Raw genomic sequence first — 20,048 nt, 5'->3', positions numbered from 1 at the left:
ATAATTTTACACTCGGTAGCTGTAGATGTTGATGCACAATTTCTGTTAATTTTAAAAGTTTTATTAGAAGTTAAATAGTCTAAAGGTTTTAGAAACAAATAATACGTGTTATTGCAATCAAAATCAAATATATTTAATATTTAGTTTGGATGCCGGTTTCTGATGGTTAATGTTTTTGCTGCGTACATTATATTGTGATACATATATTAAATTCATGTTAACGTTTTCACATTAAGGTTATTATTATTCCGAAACAAATTTTCAATTACAAATGCGTGTAGTACAAAATAACTAAAATATTTATATTCGCTTGTTAAGTCTCGAACGCTGAAAATTTAGACATCTTTATTGTAAAATAATATTTCTTGCTGTTTTAAACAAAAACGAGAAAAAAAGGTCATACCAATGCAGGAGCTAAGTGTATATTTATTTAATAGTCAAGTTCAGAAATAAACATGTTTTTAAATTATTTGTATACATTGAAACATACTTAGGAAAATTTATTAAAATTGTTGAACTTATAGGAATTTTAATAATTTTATATGTACCTATGAAGGATATAATTACTAATTTTCACTTTATAAAAGTATGTTTGTCTTACAGTCTAACAGTCATTAAATAGAGTACCTAAGGGTACCTACTAATAACTATATACTTCAACATTTTATTCTTATTTTTTAATGTTTTAACCTATTATACAATTTTATATATTCTAAATACAAATAAAACACACATGCGTTGTATTTCGAACAAACAATATTGTTTTTATGGCTTTTCATATATTAAATTTCATTCGTTTAGTTTCTGTTTAGAATATGACAAGTTCATTTAATTAATTGAATTATAGTCTTAAATAAAATAATACAAAGGAAACATTTCGCACAATTAAATCGTGCTTTGCTACATTAATTAAGTATTAAGTATTGCACATCAAATATATAATTAGAGTTGTCCAATTTGTAAATAATTTGACCTTTAACAAATTCTTAGTATTTATGCGGGTAAGAACTAAACGATAGAATTTTAGGTAATTAATTATCTGCCGTAATTGGGACTCTGAGTTGCTAGTTATAAAATAATTTTGGTTTTTAGACACTATGAATATTGAATACTACAATTATTTTAAAAAATACTAAAACAATTATATTTAATATCTACGATTTTATTTTTGTGTTACCCACACATTAGGAATTCTAAACATTTTTGAATATCATATCAAAAATTGACGCACCAACGTAATGCACCAATAGCATGGTGTCGTCTCCTGTCAAAGATTTTCATTGTAATATGAAACTTTGAATAGTTACGGGTTTCTGTAAAGAGCTCACTATAGACGGCGTCACGGTTCGCTTAAACCGAATATAAACATTTTAATATCAGAAATTTCGATCTAACGGGTACATCGTTCCATAGCTTAATTGGCTAGAGCGCCGACACGGTCAGTCGGAGACACGGGTTCGAACCCCGCTGGAGCTGTCAATTTTTGATATGATATTCAAAAATGTTTACAACTATATTTATTAATAATTTTAATGAAACATTATAAAAATGAAATTCTATTTGTTAGTTCAAATCTTCATAAATGTAAATAGGTAGTTTTCATTGATCATTTATTTAAGCGTAAAAGTAGTACCTACATGTAGTTGATTTAAAGTGAACAAATTGCACAGTTTCATTAGATTATTTTTAAACGCTTTCAAAAACGCCTAAACCGTATGTAAATAATATATTCATGTATTTATTATATTAATAAGTGAAAATTAATAAGTGAAAATTTCCATTTTGTATAAAAATCCATTACCTACGGTTTTTGACAATAAATTGCTGTTACTAAGTACTTACTTTTATGTATTTATTGAATTTGACAATAAATACCTTTTCCTAAACTATACGATGACTTTTATTTCCTTCATTCTATAGAATAATATAATATTCATAATATAAAATACAGCACAGAAAGCCTATCTTATGAATAGTGTAAATGGAAAATAAATAAACTACCTATATATGTTACGAATTTTCGGACAGAAAATAGTTTTTTACATATCTAAATATATTAGCAAAGGAGATCCACCTGGTCATAAGCGTATTTAAAGCTATTTTTCAGATCAGGGGACAACTACAATTAAAAAAATCTAACAATAATAGATTTCTTCGAAGCTTCTTATATATACGTCTATGGGTATGATAGTAAGCAGTTTGTGCAGTTAAGGCCTTCAAAATCGCTGTCTCGACAAGTACAGTATGGATCATACTCCTGCACCATGGATCAAAAATTTGCACAAAATCTCTGGCAAGAAGTGGATGAAGATTGCGGGTAACTGGAATATTTGTCACGAACTTGGGTGGTCAGCTATGTCCAGCCATGACATAGCTGACCTGGGAGGTCAGCTAGTCATGAAAGGCAGAAGCATATGCATATAAAATTACTATCAAATTGGTTCAATAACCACTGATACCAACTCCTCAAAATTAATTAATTGTCATGGAGTTTACTTTCGTATTCAATTTTAATCGAGGTCAAGATCATCTTTCCTTAAACTAAAAAATTATAAAGTATATCCAATAATAATATTAAGCGCTTCAGCTTCAATTAAATTTGTCCACAAAACACAGCATTCGACAACAAAATTTCGAAAGGGGTGGGAGAGGGGGGCTAAAAAGGCATTGTGCCCCGGGTTAAGGTCGCTACGTTACTATTTTCAGGTAAACCGCAGTGAAGCTGCGTATGCTTTTATATGAAATGAATACTTCGTCAATCAGTTAGATGCTAAAGGAAGTTTTTTTTCAATTTATTTCAGTCATTAATAATATTATAAAGCTGAACTTATGTTATTTTTTATTATTTATCACTATCATAGGATTGACTTTTAAATAATTTTTACATTTTTAGTAGTAAAACCTGTTCACAGAGAAAGATTACAAAATATTTCAGTCGCAAATTAATTAAGAGTCGAGCAGGAATCAAGACGGTTTCAACCCACAAAGAACTCGCGTGAATTCTAACCATTAAAAGCAGGACTAAAATAAATGCTTGATAGCATTAGAGCGATAACAAATAAAACTTTGTTGTACCTTAGAAATAATATGATTAACAAAAAATTAACAAATAAAAACGACTATAACTTAGTACGCAATTAGTTACCTTATCGCTTATAGAGCGATTTCTTTGCTTTCACAAAAAAAAAAATAAGTGTGCTGGTTCTTTTGTACATTAATATTCAACGTTGAGTAGGCTGTTAGCATATTTATCGACAAAGTTTTAGTAAAAATAAGCATATGATTATTTAGTACAAATTAAAACGGCAGAAGTAAAACTTCTGAAAAGTAGCCTATGACAGATTTTTTTTTACCGAGAATATAAAATACTGTGATGTATTCTATCTCATTTTGAGCTCTCGCTGACTTAATCCATTATTTCTATGTTTGTTTCTTTATCGTTACGCATTTTAGTTTCATCGAGTTTGAAATCACAACGATTCTAAAGAAGTTTCACTTCAATAAGAATATTTTTTTTTTCTTGTAGCATCCCTTTATTGACATTTGACATTTAACATTAATTTATTTTGTACCTGTGCGTTGTTGACTCCAAGTTGACTCACGCTACAGAAAACTTGGTTAATTCATTAATTTGTGCTTATATTTATCAATTGTTCACCTGTCTCACTTGTTATTAATCAATCGTTTTTATTAGTCCCCGGTAGTAGTTTCCGGTGTATGTTTTATAAATTATGAAGAAAACATGATATTTTTCTAGTGTACAATAGTATAATTAATCAATCAAGTGCCTTAAAACACATTGTTTACGTTGTGTTGTGTGGATTTTCACTGTAATTGTATTAGCTATGGTTCTAAAGGTAAGTATTTAATGTGATATATATAAACCTCTTTGTGTATTTCATTTATATTCTTTTTTGTGTTGCAAACCAAAAAAACAGAACACCTGTCGTAAATCGTAATGTCGTATGGCTTCTTTTGTCATGTAGCATGAAAATTTTTAGTGTCTATTACTCTTAAAATAAAAAACTATGGTAATTACTTCGTCTCAATAATATATCATAAATATTGAAAATACCCATATTCTAATTACTCAATGTTCTGTACTCATCAGAAAAAATATAATTTAAATTTATAATTTTTTTTAGAAAATTCAAGAAAATCCCATACTGGGGGGCTTACAACCAGAAATGATAGATAAACCGAAAGATGCCCCAAAACTACCGACAATCAAAGTAACTCCACCCCCAGCAGTGCCATTTCAAGTACCGAGACTCTCGTTGCCATCATTCACGAAATCTCCTCCCAATGAATTGTACAGGAAGCTATTACCGGCACTGCTGTTTATATTAACTTTCGTGACCGTGATGACAATGCTTCTCATTTATATGGATACATTTGGTAAGTTGTACTAACTTTAGAAAACTCCTTAAGAAATGATAAAAGTATGACAAATATGAAGGGAGTGAAACCGTCTGAAATAGTCATATTTGCCCTGAAAGTGATGTTTTATGATACAACATAATGTGCAATTCTTTGACGGTTCGCAGGAAAGTGGACATAACTTAGCCTAACCGTCAAAGAATACTTATAACAAATGGACGCAACGATAAATAATAATGTGCAATGTTCAAGAAAAAGATAAAAATATTTTTAAATATTAATGTAATCATCATAAACATATTTTTCTAATAAGTTTTTGTTAACAAGTATAGTTTAATTATATAACCCACTCAGTTTCAAAAAATAGTGTGCCGTAGACCACACGACTGAATAAAACTTCATAAAAACATAACTCCTATCTTCAATAATTTTATCTACCTCTCAACTTCCATTCGCCTAGCCCAATTGGGCTAGGGGGCTGGGCTAGTGTAATTACACTTCACATATCAGCTTACTCCCCAAGTCAAGTATGTGTAAAGAAGGAATATTTCAACAATACGAAAATCTAAATTTGTCTAGGAAGCAAGCTTTAAAAGAACTGCTAATTCAACATTTTACAAAGTATAGGTATAAATTTTTTATAATTAAATTAAATATAGTTAGGATGAATCAAGTACGTATTTTGAATGTTGATTCCTCTGTTCGGAAATGCAAAAAAAGTTCAACATGAGTATATAATCATTAATAATTGTGTTTGCAGACAAACAAAAAAAAAACCGACTTCAATTACATCGACAAGTAATACAACGTAGATCGACGAAAAAATAGTCAAGTAACTACGCGTTATGAAAGATTACTCAAAAAGTAGTTATCAGATCTCGATAAAATTTATATGTGACCACATGACAAACATCAGCTTTCGATTAAATTAAAAATTATTAAAATCGGTACACCCAGTAAAAAGTTATTGCGGATTTTCAAGAAGTTCCCTCGATTTCTCTGGGATTCCATCATCAGATCCTGGTTTCCTTATCATGGTACCAAACTAGGGATATCCCCTTTCTAACAAAAAAAGTATTATCAAAATCGATACACCCAGTAAAAAGTTATTGCGGATTTTCAAAGATTCCCTCGATTTCTCTGGGATCCCATTATCAGATCCTGGTTTCCTTATCATGGTACTAAACTAGGGATATCTTCTTACCAACAATAAAAGAATTATCAAAATCGGTACATCCAGTAGAAAGTTACGCGGTATAATACAACGTAGGTCGACGAAAAAAGCGTCAAGTAAAAACGCATTATTAGATATATCTCGAAAAGTAGTTGTTAGATCTCCAATAAATTTAAATGGGACCAATTGACACACACCACCTTTCGATTAAAAGAAAATTTGTCGAAATCGCTCCACCCAGTCAAAAGTTCTGATGTAACATACATAAAAAAAAAAAAAAAAAAAAATACAGTCGAATTGAGAACCTCCTCCTTTTTTGGAAGTCGGTTAAAAAAATGTCAATAAAATACTTAATAAACTAACTGCCGCACTCAGAGACGTTTAATGATTACTTAAACGATGACTAAGTACAGATTTAAAAAAGTTGTCTCTCAGAGTTAGTTAATGATTTGTTATATGACTAATCATCCATTAACTTTAAGTATTGCTGGACCCTTACTTAAGTATTGTTAAATGGAGATTTTGACGTTTCGAAAATGAGGTTAGCTTGTTATGTTATATGACAACAATAGCCCGTGGTGTATAATATTATAAATTAATCTAATTAATAAATAAATTATAAACAAGTGTGATGTCTGATCTAGAAGATTTTGTCGAGTTTGTAAATTATGCAAGAAGGTTCAGAGAAACTAAACTTAAATATTTTCGGTAGTAATTTACCAACTATTACTTTACAAAATTAAAATTCAACAAAGATTGAATTAAAATCCAACCAAATCAAATTTTTGCGATAACGAACGAAAGCCGAAAACCCGATTGACAAATAACATTTGTTTGATATATTAAAACAGACTGCCAGTAGGAATTAAATATTACCACTGAAAAAAAATCTGAACGTAATATTAAAAATAACGCAAAAGTATCTTTTCATTACGTTTTTTTGATAAAAACTGATCGCAAAAGAACTAATTCTTACATATTTATGCATAAAATGAGGTTTTTTTATGTAATTTATTCTAAATGTTATTAATTTAAATTTACATTTTTACGTACAGCAACACCAACACTTATCGATATTCTATCGAAAAAGTCATTTCCCTGACACGGTCACTTAAATCTGTCATTAACTAACGAACACTTAAATTATGTCTCTGGGATGTGACGATAATTAAGGGATTTAATGTAAATTACTTAAGTACCAATTAGGACTAATTTAATGAACTTTTCTGAGTGCGGCAGTAAAAGATATAAAGTAGAAAGCTAATATTTTTAATTCTAAGTAGAAGAACTGAGATTTGAATTATATTGACATTAAGGGTACAGTTTACCTATGATACTTAGGGCCACTTTCACCGGCTATCAATAAAGTTTATCCTGCAAATAAGTTACGAATAGACTTTAACAGCAGAAGGTAGAATATGCTATTAAGACCTATTTCACGTCTATATATAACAAACTACAAATTTAATATTAAAAACTACAAATAGAAATATTTCATAAATAAATAGGAATTCAATGATATTAAAGAAACTACTTAAAAACTTTTATCTGTTGGATACTGTCATCCGTCGTATAGCATTATTCACAACTGGTTAAACAGCTAAATTTCAATGTGTGAAAGTATAAAATATGAAATTAACGAAACAGTAATTCAATTTATTTATAAAGAATAATAATCTCTTAACTATTATAGCTCTAGGTGCCCAGCAATTCCGGCTAAACATGACCAAAGATAAGGAGCTGGCCAGTATCTCTGCCGAGTCTCCGACCCTGGTTGCGTATGTGAGACAACTACATCTTGCTCCGAGACCACCTCGAACACCGCCACCTCCACCCACACCGACTCCTAGAGTTGCCGTGCTGGATAGCATATTGGGAGAAATAGTAAGCTTGGATCATTTTTAAGTGTTAATTTTTATTTTTAATTCTAATAGTATTTTTATGACAATTTTAAATATAAGCTACCATTATTTTTGCTATGACAGCCATAGAACAAAATTATATTTCTTTAATATTAATATTGAATATTCAAAATTTAATAATATTCAATTATATTTTTATTTTGATATATTCTATACCCAGATGAGCTTCTTTTTTATGATTCTTGTGTTAATTTTCTAACTCCTGAATTAAATATGGCTGTTTTTATGTTTTTCCAATAACATTGTGTAATATGTATTTACTATCTGTGTCCCATTATTTCACCTTCCTTAATTTGAGGAAAAACTTTATAAAATATAATGAAGCCTTATAGTCTTCACTTAATAGAATTTTTCAATTGTAACTAAAAAGTTCTTGAGATTAGTGCATTCAAACAAACAAACTTTGAAGCTTTATAATATTATTATAGATACATAACAATGGTTCTGGTTTACCGTGTCTGTGGCAACATATCGGTGGTTTGCTGGTTCGATTCCAGCTAGAGACGGATATTTTGTATTTAAAAATATTTAATTCCGGTTTGTTTGTCTGTCCTTGTGGGTCTCCCCACCTTGCCTCGAAGACCTTGTTAAATCGCCCGGTAGTTATCACATCCACCTGATAGTTATTGTTACTCGTAGTAGAGAACATTACCGCCAACCTGCAGTGGAAGAGTGTGGTGGATTAAGCTCCAATCCTTCTCCTACACGGAGAAAGAGGCCTATACCCAGCATATGGAATGTTTTAGCACAACGGTACACTAGTGGAGTTCCTGCCTCGGGGTCCGAGAGACTCCACCGCTGCTTACTTGGAGACAGCTCGTGGCTGGGGCGGAGTCGCCGTCCGCGCTGCCCCCAGAGACTACCTGGCGTTGCGGGGCGCGGCCCGGGCCCTGCACGCCTGCCTCAGCCCTACCGACCACCCACGAGTGGTGAGTATTCAATTTTTCACTGACCCCAGAAAGGAGGAGGTTCTCAATTAGACTATATTTTTATGTGTTCTCATAAACTTTTACTGCGTTTACCGATTTCGATGATTCTTTTTTAATCAAAAGTTGACGAGTAGTTTTTTAAATATCTCCATAAGAATGCGTATTTACTTGTGTCGTGTAATTGAAGATGTTTCTTTTCCTTTGTGAGCAAACATTGAAATTTATATATTTTTTATTTGTCAAATAAAAAAAATGAGATGTCACACTAGGTGGGCCTTATAAATGTGACCACCTGTGACTAGGATACGACAAGGGAAACATTATCTAAAACTTTCTCGTAATTCCCCACCGTCGGGGTTTCTTGGGTATTTCTGCATGCAGCCAAAATGTTCGATACCCTCTTTTAAATTTCACCTCTAGCATTAGTGCTATACTCGAGAAGCTCTTCTTGTAACATCACATTCTCGACTTCCGTTTCATCAAATGGATTTATGATCCATAGTGGTATTTCGATCGTCAAAATATCTTCAAATCTGGTTTTGAACTCATCATACTGGGCAATTAAATTTTGAATGTATGTTTGGAATATCCTCAAGTGACAAGTTTGAAAACTGGGAAAATTTGCACCGACCAATATTTCGCTTCATAAATTTTGAGTATGTAGAGCAACTGAAAGAAAGTTTTAAAGGCATAGAAGAGATAGGTGTGATTAAAGATTTGTGGGAGACACTTAAGAAAGGGGTCGTGAATGTTGCTATTGAGGTATGCGGGGTAGCTAAAAGAAGGAAAGGAAGAAAGAACTATAATTTGTGGAGGGATAAAGATGTACAAAAGGCTGTGCAAAAAAAGAAGAAAGCGTGGTTGGATTGGTTAGCGACAAAAGCTAACCAAAAAGTTCAAAAGGCAAAGGATGGCGAGATAAAGGAAGCAAGAACGAAGTATAATATATTAAAATTAGCGGCGAAAGAAGTTGTGTCTAGAAAGAAAGAAGAACGAAAGAATGATGTTGATAGAAGGCTCATTGAATATTTCCAGTCAAACATCAAGTTTTTCTGGAAATCCATCAAAATTGCAAGAGGAAAAACCTCTACCTCGAAATTGAGTACAATCAGGAGTCAAGATGGGAGCATTATAAAAGGAGAAGAATGTGTGTTAAAGAGATGGAAAGAGTATTTTAAAAGTATGTTTGAAAGAGGAAGTGCAGGTACAACTTACGGCACCTTCCATGGAAGAGAGTGTAAATGGTGATGAAAGTTAGATATGCATGGATGAAATAGTGAAAGCGTTGAAAAGTATGAGATTAGGTAAGGCTGCAGGGTATGACAGGATTACCGTCGAAATGCTGAAAGCTGGAGGACATGGCATAGTGGCTAGCCAGCTGTACCGCCTTTTCAATTTGTGCTAACGAAATGGGCAAGTACCGGGAGACTGGTGCAAAGCCGTAATCTTCCCATTGTACAAGGGAAAAGGGTCACGGCAAGACTGCAGGATTTACCGCGGTATAAGCCTCCTCAGCGTCGTCGGTAAATTATATGTAAAAGTGTTGATTGAAAGGGTTGTGAATGAAACAGACGAAAAAGTATGGGTGCACAAGCGGGATTTAGAAAGGGAATGGGATGTACGGATCAGGTCTTTTCTTTGCGGTGCATAGCCGAAAAGTGTTTGGCTAAAAAGAAAAACGTCTATTGCGCGTTCGTGGATTTAGAAAAGGGCCTATGATAGAGTGATGAGGAATGAAGGGTCAGCATTGTCCGTGAATGGTGTGAGCAGTGTCCTCATACGAGCATTCCAATCTCTTTATAGGGATTCTAGTGCTTGTGTATAAATGGAGCATACATGGCTTAATATCGAAAAAGGTGTTAGAAAGGGATGTGTAGCGTCACCGTGGCTGTTTAATCTGTTCATGGACATTTGTTTGACAGATTTAAAAGAGAATGAAAGTGGGTTGAGGATGAATGAGTTACTCGTCAGATGTCTTTTCTATGCTGCTGACCAAGTATTACTGGCGTCTTCGGCCGAGGAATTGCAGAAGATGGTAACTGCTATGAGTGGAGCTTTTGTAAGAAAGGTAATGAAGATGAATGTAAAGTAGACGAAAGTGATGGTGTTTGAAAGAGACGAGACAGTGACAGACTGCAATATCGTGATTGGAGATGAACAAATTGAACAGGTGAATGAGTTTGTGTATCTGGGTTCAAAGTTTACAAGAGATGGAAAGTGTGAGAGTGATATTGAAAGAAGAGTGAATGCAGGAAACAGGGTGAATGGAGCTTTGCATTTCTTTATGAGCAGTCAGAAGGTGTCTAACAAGGCTCGTTTGGTTGTTTATGAGGGGGTGTTGGTTCCGACACTCGTGTACGGAAGTGAAAGTTGGGTATGGCAGAAGAAACATGAAAGTAGAATAAATGCAGTTGAGATGAGAGCGTTAAGAAGTATGATAGGAGTTAAACTAAGTGACAGGATAAGAAATAGTCAGATAAGGAAACGTTGTGGTCTGAAAGAAGATTTAGTGACAAAAATTTAGAAAAGTATGCTCAGATGGTTTGGCCATATCGAGAGAATGAGTGAAGAAAAATTGACAAAAAAATGTATAAGGCGAGTGTAAATGGAAAGGTTGGAAGGGGTAGAACCAGGCGGACGTTCCGAGACCAAATAGGGTACAGTACCAGAGACCAGAACAGAGAACAGGCCCTATTTCCCTCCGGCGTGGGGTAAGACAAGGAGATGTAATATCACCGAAATTGTTTACCACTGCGCTGGAAGATGTCTTTAAGACCTTGGATTGGGGGGAACGAGGTATCAACGTCAACGGTGAATTCATCTCTCACTTTCGTTTCGCCGACGATATTGTCATCTTTGCGGAGACATTGGATGAGTTTGGCCAAATGCTGGCCGGCCTAAACGAGTCCTCCAAGTGTTTCGGTCTCTGTATGGACTTGGACAAAACGAAAGTTATGTTTAACAAACAAGTCATACCGCGACCGGTATCGGTCGATGGTACCCTTCTCGAAGTCGTTCACGATTATATTTACCAAGGCCATACTAGCCAACTAGGCCGCAACAACTTCGAGCAGGCGGGCCGATAGGAGGATCCGGTTGGGCTGGGCGGCGTTTGGCAGGCTTCGTCGAGTCTTCACTTCGAAGATTCCGCAATGCTTGAAAACAAAAGTCTTCGAGCAATACGTCCTACCTGTGTTAATATACGGAGCCGAGACGTGGACACTGACGAAGGGACTGGTCCACAAGTTTAAAGTCGCTCAACGTGTAATGGAATGGGCTATGCTTGGGGTTTCTCTCAAAGATAGGATTAAAAATGAGACTATCCGCGAGAGAACGAAAGAAACCGACATAGCCCACAGAATTAGCAAGTTGACGTGGCAGTGGGCTGGTCATCTGTGTCGCAGAACTGATGGCCGTTGGAGCATACGGGTCCTAGAGTGGAGACCGCGTCTTGGCAAACGTGGGCAGTGTGGGAAGTCCTCCGGGCCGTTGGAAATACGATCTACGTAAGATTGCCGGTGTAGGCTGGATGAGAATTGCAGAAAACCGGGATATCTGGCGCGACCTTTTGGAGGCCTGTGTCCAGCAGTGGACTGCAATAGGCTGAGCTGACATAGTACTGTAACAATTTGTGAAGTGATTCTTCCAATTATAAGTTTTTAATTATGAATACTAATGTTGGTTACACTTAAAATTTTAAAAAAATCAGGACAAAGTGATTATTTTTCAGTATTATTCAGGATATTTCGGAAATTGTTTGGATGATTTATCCGAATTTAGTCTTTTTTTGTCTTTTTATCATCGGATCAATTAAAATCTGATTGGTCCTTCTGGAGTTAGAAATGACCCACCCAACTCCATCTTTTCTGGTAACTAGACACCGTCTATGCTGATTTACAATTTCATCATCGGCCTATTTCCAATCCTTTCACTGGGTAGTCATAAAACCCGATCACCCGCTGTTGCCATCCAGTTACTACCCTACCTACCAAGTACCTCTTCAAGTTGTCGGCGCTCCAAGTTAGAATGTATAAACTTTTCGTAACAAGTATCGCAGTTAAACGAGAGCCTATTCGGTTACAAGGGGGGGGGATACGAAAGGGGGGGGCAGGGGATGGTTCGCCCGGTACATAAACGATCGCGTTCCTCAGGTGAGCTACGAGGAGGCGGAGCACGGCGGCGGCGTGTTCCGCTCGCGCGTGCTGTGCCTGCCGCTGCTGACGGTGCTGCTGGCGGCGGACGCGGCGCGCGCGCACTACACGGCGCTGGCCGGGCCCGCCGCGCCGCCCGCGCTGCTGGCGCTGCCCTTCCGCCGCCTGCGACTGCGGGTGCGTGTCTGTTGTGTTCTGTGTTCTGTGTTCTGTGTTCTGTGCCTGCTGGCGGCGGACGCGGCGCGCGCGCACTACACGGCGCTGGCCGGGCCCGCCGCGCCGCCCGCGCTGCTGGCGCTGCCCTTCCGCCGCCTGCGACTGCGGGTGCGTGTCTGTTGTGTTCTGTGTTCTGTGTTCTGTGTTCTGTGCCTGCTGGCGGCGGACGCGGCGCGCGCGCACTACACGGCGCTGGCCGGGCCCGCCGCGCCGCCCGCGCTGCTGGCGCTGCCCTTCCGCCGCCTGCGACTGCGGGTGCGTGTCTGTTGTGTTCTGTGTTCTGTGTTCTGTGTTCTGTGCCTGCTGGCGGCGGACGCGGCGCGCGCGCACTACACGGCGCTGGCCGGGCCCGCCGCGCCGCCCGCGCTGCTGGCGCTGCCCTTCCGCCGCCTGCGACTGCGGGTGCGTGTCTGTTGTGTTCTGTGTTCTGTGTTCTGTGTTCTGTGCCTGCTGGCGGCGGACGCGGCGCGCGCGCACTACACGGCGCTGGCCGGGCCCGCCGCGCCGCCCGCGCTGCTGGCGCTGCCCTTCCGCCGCCTGCGACTGCGGGTGCGTGTCTGTTGTGTTCTGTGTTCTGTGTTCTGTGTTCTGTGTTCTGTGCCTGCTGGCGGCGGACTACATGACACCGGCTTCAGCAGAAAATGTTAACTTACCAAAAAAAAAATTAGTGGGCTTTAGACCACACGTCTAAAGTAAAACTTCTTTAGTTCCATCTAACTTATATCTCCTTCTCAACTTCTGTTCGCCTCGCTCAATCACACTTTTCGTAACGCTCTGATCACGCATTTAACAGCTTACTTCCCAAGTTAAGCGTCGTAAAGAAGTTTTACTTTAATAACACTCGCGTAAATAAACAAATCTAACATTTATCGATGTTTTTGGACATGTCTAAAGCATTTGACTTTCTCTCACCCAATTTTAATCGAAAAAATGTACACATATGACAGGGCACTAGAATGGCTGAAAGCTGCTTATCCAATCGCACATAATGCGTAGAAATTATTAAAATTGTAAATAAATAAAAAAAAGGTATTCCATTCTACCTACCAGCATAATGCACATGGTGTGCCTCAAGGCAGTATTTTGGGGCCTCTATTATTTCTTATGCATATAAATGTGCTGTGTGGCTACGGCACTAAAGAATTTAGCCACCCCCTCTCTTCCCGTGGGTGTCGTAAGAGGCGACTAAGGGATAACAAGGTTCCACAACCACCTTGGAACTTAAGAAGCCGACCGATGGCGGGATAACCATCCAACTGCTGACTTTGAAATACACAGGCCGAAGACGGGCAGCAGCGTCTTCGGTGCGACAAAGCCAGTACTGCGGTCACCAACCCGCCTGCCCAGCGTGGTGACTATGGGCAAAACACATGAATGAGTTCACGTTATTTTTGGCGTAAACTTGTGGAGGCCTATGTCCAGCAGTGGACTGTATAGGCTGTAATGATGATAAATGACATGCCTGAAATTATAAATCATAACGTTATTTTATTCGCCGATGGCACTACAATAACCATCAGCCATAAAATTATTAATGACACAAAAATTGAAATATTTTGTATTCCTATAGAATCTCTTTAGTTAAATAATGCCACGCCTGGCTGTCATTAAAGTTTAAATTAAGAGATATAAAACGATGTCAGAAGGAACGTTATAAAGTTTATTTAGTTATTTATAGTGATTAGAATTTGTGAAGACGAATACTTAAAGAGTAATAAAATTTAAATGTCGTGTCTTTAATTTCAGATAAGATTGTATGATTAACTGTGAGTAGTGTGTAGTAATTCTTACATAATGCTAAAATATTTAATTTTAATTAATTTCTTTAATTTCAGAGCAACGCAAGTTTATTTATTTGTTCTCTCACAATAATAGACAAATAATCTTATATGTATTACGATGTTAATGACTTTATTACAGGGAATTTAGAATATTAATTTAACGACTAAAGATGATTAATTAATCGTGACATATAATAAACGTTTCAATTATGATAATATTAATTAGATAGTTTTAGTAAGAAATTATTTCATTTATTAATAATGTATAACTAATTCAATGATAATGTTCTGTTAATAATGTTAAAAATGTTGTATTGAACCTAATTAGTATTTAATATTTGCATACGTAAGGTAGAATACGTTTGGATAATACTAAGTCAACCTTGTACAACTACAATACCATCACTTCAGCCTATCGCAGTCCACTGCTGGACATAGGCCTCCCCAAGTTCGCGCCACATATCCCGGTCTTCCGCAATCCTCATCCAGCCTACACCGGCAATCTTACGTAGATCGTCGGTCCAACGGGCCGGAGGACGTCCCACACTGCGTTTGCCAAGACGCGGTCTCCACTCTAGGACCCGTCTACTCCAACGGCCATCGGTCCTGCGACACAGATGACCAGCCCACTGCCACTTCAACTTGCTAATTCTGTGGGCTATGTCGGTTACTTTCGTTCTCTCGCGGATAGTCTCATTTCTAATCCTGTCTACTACAATACCATGTTCTTGCAAATTGTCGGGTAAGATGGTTAATGTGTATATGTTTGCAGGTAATCGATTACCGCTCGACCGACCCCGTCGCCCTGAACAAGACAACGCAGATCCTTGAGGCGAACAACTACACCGTGGCTGCCACCTTCGACGATGGTATCATGTATGCCCTCAAAGACGCTGGGGAGAACTGAAAATCATTCGCATAACGGGAGGTAATGTTCAAAACTAGATTAGACTAATTCAATTTTCCATAATTCCACATACAACAACATTTGAGAGTAAATTATTTTATAATAGGTTATTTTTAGCACCAAACTGTTTTCGGGAAAGACAATTGTTGTCTATAATGCAGGTTTTTTAAGCTAGCACGGGCCGTAGGGCTTCTGGGTAATGTGAACTACATTTGAGCAAATGAAAACTGTTTTTTATTTAAAATGTTAGGGACAACACTTTTGAAAAAATACCTCCTGATGTAATAGGATCATTTCTAACTATACATTTCGGTTTGTATTATTATAATCAATAAGTAACAATTTTTAAGTTAAACTAATAATTTAATTAAGTTTAACTTTAATAAATGTAAATCTACCCTCCATGTAACCTTGTGTAAGGCTCTCATATTGTTAAAACAAAAAGTTTTTGCAACATATTTATAATTTATTTGTGACAATGGGATGTCAAATAGTAATCTATAGACATTATTTTAATGATATATATGCGTGGTATGTGTGCGTCAAGATTCAATAATGTATGGGTACAACAAGAATTATAGTCAAGTAGGTTTTAATATATTAAATAAATATTAAATTTTTCCAAATTTAAAATATTATATTAACACGAGAAAATTAATTATTTTAGTTAATTCTACTCGAATAGGGTAGTGAAACACGTGTTGCTCGCTCGACGACTGTCGCGAGACTGACATTTAGAAGCAGCTTGTTCTGACATATTTACGCACACATCTAACGTTTCAAGTTGAGTTGAATGACCTCTACAACACAATACATATCTCTATTTCTTTATATATGGCAAATATATAAAATATTGTAGTTACAAATGATCCTATAATAAAAAGTACTAGGCAGTGATTCTATATTAATATCAATCAAATCAAATGGAATATAATTTTTCATTACGATAATGGTATGTCATACGAATATTTCTTTTTAGTTTTAAGTAAACGTGAAAAATATTGTGATTCTGAATTCCGTCGTAACTTTTTAAAGTATTCGTTTCTTTAGAACTAACAATAGGATCATTTTTAATTCGATTACGAAGAAAAAGTTATAAATCTCAATTTTTTTTATTATTAGCTTGCTTCTACACTAATTTATTTATGCAGATAAAAATAAAAATTCTTATAATTCTAAAATTTCAGCTCACTTCTACGCTAATTTATGCAGATAAAATAAAAATTCTTATAATTCTAAAATTTCAGCTCACTTCTACGCTAATTTATGCAGATAAAATAAAAATTCTTATAATTCTAAAATTTCAGCTCACTTCTACGCTAATTTATGCAGATAAAATAAAAATTCTTATAATTCTAAAATTTCAGCTCACTTCTACGCTAATTTATGCAGATAAAATAAAAATTCTTATAATTCTAAAATTTCAGCTCACTTCTACGCTAATTTATGCAGATAAAATAAAAATTCTTCTAAAATTTTAGCTCGCTATTAAAAAAATAATTTTAAATATTATAAAATCAATGATTATGCTTACAATATAATAAATATTAAAACGTTTTTAATCATTAATTTTAAATAAATCTTTTTATCGTAATAATAATAATCGCTTCGAAATAGATTAATAATAAAATATTTATGAAATCAGAAATAATAACACAACGCACAGTAATTAGAACTCACTTTGATCGAATCTCACAAATAGATCTACAGTTATACCAACTGCAAAATATAATTTAAAAAAAAGTAATTTTCACGGCACTTATAGTGTTTTTAAATATTATTAAAATGATAATAAAAGCGCTTGATTCAAAAAATATAGTTTGACAGTAAAATAAATCAATATTAATTATACACAAGTGTTATAAAACTGGCGTCCTTCCAGAACATTCGTTTCTAGGAAACTATTTTCGTGACATAGTGATTTTCGAAATATAACGTCACAAACTAATCAACGATACTATAATATCGCCGCCATGTTGTTGCTTGAAAAATGCCTTGCCTCTTGCTTACAAACTTTGTGATTTTGAAAAGTTGCGAAACTACTATTAAATTGATTATTAATTAATAATAATAAAGAAATTGCAATGGTGTTTCTAAACAATCCATTATATTTGTCAAACAAGTTGAATTTTGTTAATTACAATTAAAGTCTCTAAGGAACTTTGATTTGTCTTTGAAATGTCATTTAGTACCAAATGGTACCTATGCTACGTTATATTCCGGAACGCATCCAAAGTATTTTCGTCCGATAACTTTTAAATTGTCAATTAAAATATAAATCAAAAAGACCAAAAGCTATAAACGACATAAAAAGTTCCTTTTGCCTTAATAATGTGCTTTACTATTAATATTAATTTTAACGATAATCATAGAAAAAATAATTTTGTGGTCTATTATTAAAAAAAAAAAAAAAAAACATTAGTACAATTTTAGCCAAGGTAATAATTATAAAAAAAGTAAAACCTTTTTTTATTTTATGTAATTTTCAATTTTTAACATTTAATTAATTATTCTCGAATGGAAATATTATGGTATTTTTTAATTATTCATTTTTTTTAATTATGCGATTAAATTAATTTTAATTATTGTTAGTTTTAAATTATTATTTTTTTATTAATAAAATTAAGTGTAATTTTTAATGCCAATTAATTTTGATTGTAACCGTTCTTCCTTGTCATTTGTTCACGCTGGATCATTCCACATTAATGAATATTATTTTTATTACGACTAATTTAATTTTAAAAGACTGAATAACGATTATTTGTTCTTTGATTCGCGTTAATTGTAACAAGAGCGGAATTCTCATATTTATGATTAATGTTATATTGTAAGTTGGATTGTATTCATTTATTTTTTCAATTTTACCCTAATTTTCGATGGATCGTAAGCGATAATGACAATGTATTAATAATTAATTTTAAGCTTTAATTTAAGATCCACTAGATTTAGTTTTTTATGCGCTCAATTTTTTCACAAATTAAAGGCTTTAATAAATATATAATTGTTTTATTTAATTCATTATATCCTGATTGACGTCGATAATAATATTCAGCAAATTTAGTATTCTGAGCAAAGTTTACAATTTTCGTGTTATTGGGTCTTTTCTTTTACGCCTTGCGTGAGGTTATTGTGGTTCAACTAGAAATGTTAATTATTGGTACACATACTAGCTGTAAATGTCATCAAATTTTTTTTTTTTCGTTTGTGAGCAAACAATAATTGAAATTTAGAATCATATATATTAACTAGCTGTGCCCGCGACTTCGTCCGCGTGGAATTTAACAAAAAAGTTATTGTTCAATTCGTACATATAATATAAAAAAAAAAAACTATAAAATAAAATTAGCCTAAGTTACTCTCTACTACATCAGCTATCTGCCAGTGAAAGGCCCGTCAAAATCGGTCCAACCGTTTCAGAGATTAGCCGGAACAAACAGACAGACAGACAAAAATTGTAAAAAATGCAATTTTGGTATATGAACCGTGTATACATGCATCTATATGAATTTATTGAAAAGTGGTTATTTGAATATTACAAACAGACACTCCAATTTTATTTATTTGTATAGATACGCTTAGGTTAAGATGTTTGCCTCCTTTTCTAGCAAAAACCTCACAATTACTCCACATAAATTATAGAACATTTTATAGATGATTGCTTGCTCTACCGGCATCAACAACTAAAAAACTTGTTTTTCTAAATTATTTATTAAAATTATAAATATTTAGTGCTTATTATTCGCACGGATATTAATTACGTTTACCACAGCCGATGGATCCAAAAAAACCAATTACTTTTATAAAAATTTATTCATATAGTGGAATTGAAAATAAAACTTATTCTAGGTAACAATAGTGCTCGATGCTAGCCTCTATAATATTAAATTGTTATTTGTTAAAAATGTAAAAGTAAAATATGAGAATGCTGATGATGGTCTTGATTGACGTCATATATTGCAGCGGCGACTCGTGGCGACGCGCGGTGTCATCGATTCCCTTGTAGGCATTGTACTCAACATATTGCTAGTTGATCATTAACAACAGACATTATTGACGCCGCGTTGGCACACGGTCATAGAACTGGTTTGTGTCTGTTGCGCTGACGGTTGTAGGTTTGATCCGCGCACGTGACACATTTGTATAGATAGAGCATACAAATGTTTACCGTGGTCTGGGTGATTGTGCAGTCCTTGTAGGTCTCTCGGTTGTTATCATGTACACTTGATAGCGATCGTTACCCATATTAGGGAATATATCCGCCAACCCGCATTGGAGCATCGTGGTGGATTAAGCTCCAATAATTCTCCTACATGGGGAAAAATGCCTATGCCCAGCAGTGAGATACAACAGGCTGAAGCCATGTTATTATGCTTTTTTAATATTTTTAACCAACTTTAAAACAGAAGGGTTTACTCATTTTGCTTGTATTTCTGCTTATTACTTCAGTTGAATCAAATAAAGTGATGTGAAAATTTTATTTTTTAACCGACATACCTGCGGTTCTATATTCGATTGTTTTTTTTTGCCTGATTTCATATATTTTCACGAGATGCACAGATTTTGATGATTCTTTATTCGAAAGTGAAAG

General features: G+C 35.0%; 1 protein-coding gene across 1 annotated transcript; it reads left to right on the top strand.

Annotated features, from left to right (window-relative positions):
* Positions 1–4,229: 4,229 nt before the first annotated feature.
* On the top strand, positions 4,230–15,475 carry LOC123664915 (protein Star; the record flags this gene model as incomplete). The annotated part of the gene is made up of 5 exons (XM_045599283.1): positions 4,230–4,398; positions 7,248–7,438; positions 8,223–8,405; positions 12,557–12,739; positions 15,326–15,475. Coding segments are annotated over 5 exons (861 nt in total), but the record flags the coding sequence as incomplete, so codon positions are not given.
* Between the last annotated feature and the right edge of the window lie 4,573 nt (positions 15,476–20,048).

The sequence above is a fragment of the Melitaea cinxia genome, chromosome 23 (assembly GCF_905220565.1).
Source record: "Melitaea cinxia chromosome 23, ilMelCinx1.1, whole genome shotgun sequence".
In the NCBI taxonomy this organism is placed as follows: Eukaryota; Metazoa; Arthropoda; class Insecta; order Lepidoptera; family Nymphalidae; genus Melitaea; species Melitaea cinxia.
The sequence above is the reverse complement of the archived record's forward strand: the minus strand, read 5'-3'. Positions and strand labels throughout refer to the sequence as shown.